This window comes from Sander vitreus, chromosome 21 (assembly GCF_031162955.1).
Source record: "Sander vitreus isolate 19-12246 chromosome 21, sanVit1, whole genome shotgun sequence".
Classification (NCBI taxonomy): domain Eukaryota; kingdom Metazoa; phylum Chordata; class Actinopteri; order Perciformes; family Percidae; genus Sander; species Sander vitreus.
Genome location: NC_135875.1, coordinates 14,631,118 through 14,635,888, shown reverse-complemented (window position 1 = coordinate 14,635,888; position 4,771 = coordinate 14,631,118). Strand labels below are relative to the sequence as shown.

At 39.8% G+C, this 4,771-nt stretch overlaps 1 protein-coding gene across 1 annotated transcript; it reads left to right on the top strand.

Annotated features, from left to right (window-relative positions):
- The first annotated feature begins 738 nt into the window (after positions 1–738).
- plekha4 (pleckstrin homology domain containing A4) lies at positions 739–3,911 on the top strand. The gene is made up of 8 exons (XM_078279809.1): positions 739–827; positions 932–1,004; positions 1,115–1,215; positions 1,487–1,605; positions 1,698–1,901; positions 2,010–2,310; positions 3,351–3,410; positions 3,545–3,911. The coding sequence occupies exons 4-8, from the start codon at positions 1,502–1,504 to the stop codon at positions 3,893–3,895; spliced, it is 1,020 nt and encodes a 339-aa protein (XP_078135935.1). The 5' UTR covers positions 739–827; positions 932–1,004; positions 1,115–1,215; positions 1,487–1,501; the 3' UTR covers positions 3,896–3,911.
- The last annotated feature ends 860 nt before the right edge of the window (positions 3,912–4,771 follow it).

The following is a 4,771-nucleotide window of genomic DNA, read 5'->3' as shown; positions in this document are numbered from 1 at the left end:
ACATATATATATATATACATATATATATATACATATATACATACATATATATACATTATATATATACATATATACATATATATACATATATATATACATATACATATATATATATATACATATATATATATATATATATATATATATATATATATATATATATATATATATATATAGTTTTGACATTTTCTTGGCAGTAAGGAAACCAGGTGTTAATTCAGAGGTTGTGGTAAACTATGTGTGGATCTTTTATTATGTGATTTCTTTACTTGATTGAGCTTTTATTCAAAAATCCATCACAATTGAGATATTTTGTGTATTTGTATTTGTTTGTACCACTAAGTAAATACTGAATGATCTTGAATGAAGCTATACTCTTATAAACACACCTGTACATGAAAAAAACAGGTTAGGCTTTAGTTTGGGTGCAAACACTGACATTTCAGATGTGACATTTGCATCCAACTCTAATTACCTCATCTTCCTTTCCTTTTTTATGGAAGTCCATCTGGCTGTTTTTAACTGCAGTCTTAATATTTCTGTTTCATACTGCAGAATGGATGACCAGGACAGAGTAAGCCAAGCATCCAGCGTGGCCACCATTTCCTACTTTCCTGTCATAAAGGTATGTTTTACGTTTGCATATTGTCATTCTGTGCACATGTGGACCGCTTACTTTGAAGCTGTCGATGCATACAAATGTATATAACTCCATCTGCGGGTAACAGGAAAGCAATGGAAAGCTACAAACATTTGGGAAAAGATGTCAGGCTGCCAAGAGAGACCCCAACTGCCCTGTGGTCATCAGAGGATGGCTCAACAAAAAAGTAATGTTCCAAACATGGTGTGCTTGACAATTTATAACTTCATCATTGCATGTAGAAGAGTGAGTTAAGTAAAGAGCAACCCCTAATGAATCTCCCTTCTGCAGGACAGCTCTGGTTTGAAGCTATGGAAGAGAAGGTGGTTTGTCCTCTCCAACTTCTGTCTGTTTTACTATAAAGGTACACAGCTTGTAGCCCAGCCCTTTGTCTGGAATGAAACGCTTTAATGTCCTCTGACTGTACAACAATGCATCTCTTTTTTCTTTCACTTCATTTCTGTCCCCCTCTAGACAGTAGAGAAGAATCTGTGCTGGGCAGCATCCCACTGCCGAGCTACAAAATCCTGTTCTGCACGCCGCGAGAATGCAAGAACAGAAAGTTCACCTTCAAGGTATAAATTAATAACTTGTTGACATTTGATTTGAAGTCTTGCCTTTTAAAGCTGCTGTTGCTGATCACCAAAATAAACTCTTCTACAGGAACTATTCTTACTCCATCGTCTGTCAATATGCATCCAATTAGGCCAAATTAAAGCAAGATTTCTGGGGTTTGGGGTTTCAGTATTTTGGTCAATCAGTTTTATCTAATTCATTACCTTCAGCTCAACCAAGGATCCTTTATGAGGGGAACAATAACATTGTGAATGCTTTCTGTAAAACTAGGTGGTACACCAGGGAATGCGCTCTTATTTCTTCAGTGCTGACACTCAGGAGGACATGTTGGGTTGGGTCAGAGCCCTCAGTCAGTCTGCTGCAATGGAGCCAAACTGCTCCCTGAACAGGTACAGCACATTTCACTAAAGGTGTTATACAGTGAAAATCAAACATATTTCATGATTGAGCCTTTTTTCAGCTGCATCTCTGATCATTTCAGGCGTTGCTCAAGTTATCAGGATTTCACACAGATGGGTGGCAGCAGTGAATCGGTGGACTTCCCTAAACCCCCCTCTGATGGGGAGGGTCCCTCCCAAAGACACAGGCACATCAGCAGGACTGTGAGCGAACCGAGTCATCTCAGGATGCGGACATCGCAGTCAGAGGAGAGGGGGAGGCGGAGTGTGCGTCAGAGAAACAGCAGGTGGCCAATTCTGTGTGTGTGAATGGCACATATTTAAATCCCAGTGGTTTACCTGACAAAAGAAAGGTCCCAGCTTCGGCATTTCTGTTCTGTTTTCTCTTTAAACAGAACACCCAGCCCTTCTGGGCTTAGCAGAAGAGCCTGTGGTCCACACCAAGAGGAAGACTCTCTTCCTGACCAAAACACACCACCACCCACTCAGACAGAGATGATGCGTTCAGGTTCTTTGACCTCAAGAGGTCAGCTGGGGTCACGACCTCATACACCAGTGGGAAGGGTTGACATTCGACCTCACGATGACTCTGGCATGTTGCCACAAACCCTGTACTACGCACCTGCCTCACCTAACCTGGAGTTCAAATCCACTCCTAACACTCCAGTCACGGAGAGGTGGCAAAACCTAAGCAAGGTCAGGACCTGTTTGGTTTATCTTGATTATTAAATATACTCCAATAGCATGGGTTATAAAAAAAAAATCAATATTCATTCATTTGTCACATGCATAGTCATACACTTACAACAAGCAGTGAAATGAATTCCTGACTCCACTCCAAGTCGAGTGTTGGAGCTATAGGCTAGGGCTGGGCAACATATTGATATTATATCAATATATGACTAGATATCGTCCTAGATTTTGGATATCATGATATCGTAATATGGCAAACCTTTTCCTGTAGTGATGTAATTTTCTGAACTTACCAGACTTACTCACTGTTTTATTATTTGCCTTTCCCCACTTAGTCATTATATCCACATTATTGCTGATTATCCATCTAAATTCTTATTGTGAAAATATTTTTGTGATGGTCGCAATATCAACATCGATCTATTTGCTCAAGAGTATTGTGATATTTGATTTTCTCCATATTGCCCAGCTCTAGTATCGGCCTCACAGATGTCTGCCTTCTCTCAAATATGTATTTTTTAAAACTCCTACACCTGCCAATAGTGAGATGTAAACGTTAATGGCGTCCTCCTCGGCTGAGCTGTAACGTTAGCTACCTAAGGTGAGCTAGCAACAAGGAAGACATCCATGAGTGAGCTTCCTTCTGCATCGTGATACAGTTGGCATGTGTAGTTCAGTAAAAAGAAAATAGTTCCTGGATGAAACTGCTCACAACCAGGTCTGAATTATTTTGAGTAACCGGGTCATGAATTCTAGAAAGAGACATTGCTGTTGAGTTTTTTTTCCAAGTGTATTTTTCTGGCACTCTGAGCTTCTTAATTCGAGTTCCATCTAGTTTCATTATATCCGGGAGAAGGCAGACATCTTTAGGGCCGATATCTCCAACACTGGGTAACTCACACCTAAACAATCTAGACTGATAAATAGCACTACAGGTATGAGGAGAAATATGTATTTTTGATTTTGGGGTGAACTGTCCCTTCAACATCATTTTGTCTCACTAAACATCTCATGTGACTCGGAATCTTTTTCATTGTTTACAGCCTATACCTACCTATGGGTCTGTCCATCATATCTCGGGTGGGAGACGATCTTTAGGAAAGGTGATTATAGTTTGAACAATACATTTACAGCAAACACCCAGACTAGTGTGCAGCAGTGTACAGCAGCACGCTATGTTTTGTATAATGCCATGTGTTCTCTGTTCTTATCATCCACATACTGTCTCTTCCTTCAGAGCTACTCCACAGGGGCACATGCAGACTTACTGCCCCCTTTACCCCCCTCATCGAGATCCGCACATGCTCCCCACCCCCCACACCACCACCACCACCATCATCACCATCACCGCAGCAATGTATCTGTCCGTGTGCTACCGCCAGCTATGGTACAGCCCTCTTTGCTGCGCCTTGTGTTCCTGTGGTGTCTCGTGTGGTTCAACTTTAAACCTATGTTGTGTTGTTCGTGTGTCTCCAAAAAAAATATTGTTTGTGTTTTGTCTCTAACCGTGCAGACTAATTTGTATCGATACGATAAACAGTGTTTTTGTAGTCCTTGTGATATGTTCTGTGTACTAGTATGTCACTGACTTTTTGATGTGCGTGTCACTGTGCTATATTGTCGCTAATGCTTATTGTGTCAGTTTTTATTTTTGACTAATAAATCATATATTGTGATCTTGTTTTATTGTGTGTAATATCTGTGTCTAATTATGATTAGTTTTGCTGTGATTATGCTACATAAAATGAAATGCCAAATTACAAATGTATCTTAATTTTCTGTACAATGTTAGGCTGTGGCCTCTGTTTGTCTCACCCAGAGCGCTGAAGCTTGTGCTGTGCTCCTTTGAAAGACGTTAACATTGAAGCATTCAAGCATTCACCTACATTAAGCGACTGTCAGCCCAAAGGATTTCGTAAAAACATATTCAAAAATGATCTCATAAAAATTCTATTTACAATCACATATGGATAAAAGCTGGAACACAGGAAGAAACCATATCAAAAGAACACTGTTTTATAATTTTTTTAAAAGTAACGTTTAACAAAATGATGCCTTTTAGGTCCAGAAGCCTGACCCGAGGGAAATCCCACCAATCAGGCCTCTTGAAAGTGATGCAGACGTGAGTATTCACAATCTTCTGTAACTGTCACCAGAGTACGGTGCCATTATTTATCATCTTATTAGATGTTTCTCTCTGAGTTTTGATTAAGATTGTCCCTCTTCAGGTTGTATTGACGAGGTTATGTGGGTGTGACAAGCTGCTCCAGTCTCTGTCTGTAGAACTGGCCCAGCTACAGATGGATAAGGTGAGTAATTACAACATAAGACTACAAATGTAAGGCTATTTAAATTATAAAAAGCAAACAGTATTGTGACTGGTTTAAGAATAAAAAAATAATAAAGACTTTTTTTTCCTGTTGCAGGACAGCGTCCAGTGTGCATTAGAGGTATCCAGACTGCA

Excerpts from the sequence above, each read along its gene's own strand:
- plekha4 (XM_078279809.1), top strand. The coding sequence starts at position 1,502 with ATGCGCTCTTATTTCTTCAGTGCTGACACTCAGGAGGACATGTTGGGT. Across the intron at positions 1,902-2,009 it reads GTGCGTCAGAGAAACAGCAG|AACACCCAGCCCTTCTGGGC; the intron begins GTGGCCAATTCT and ends CTCTTTAAACAG. Across the intron at positions 2,311-3,350 it reads GGTGGCAAAACCTAAGCAAG|CCTATACCTACCTATGGGTC; the intron begins GTCAGGACCTGT and ends CATTGTTTACAG.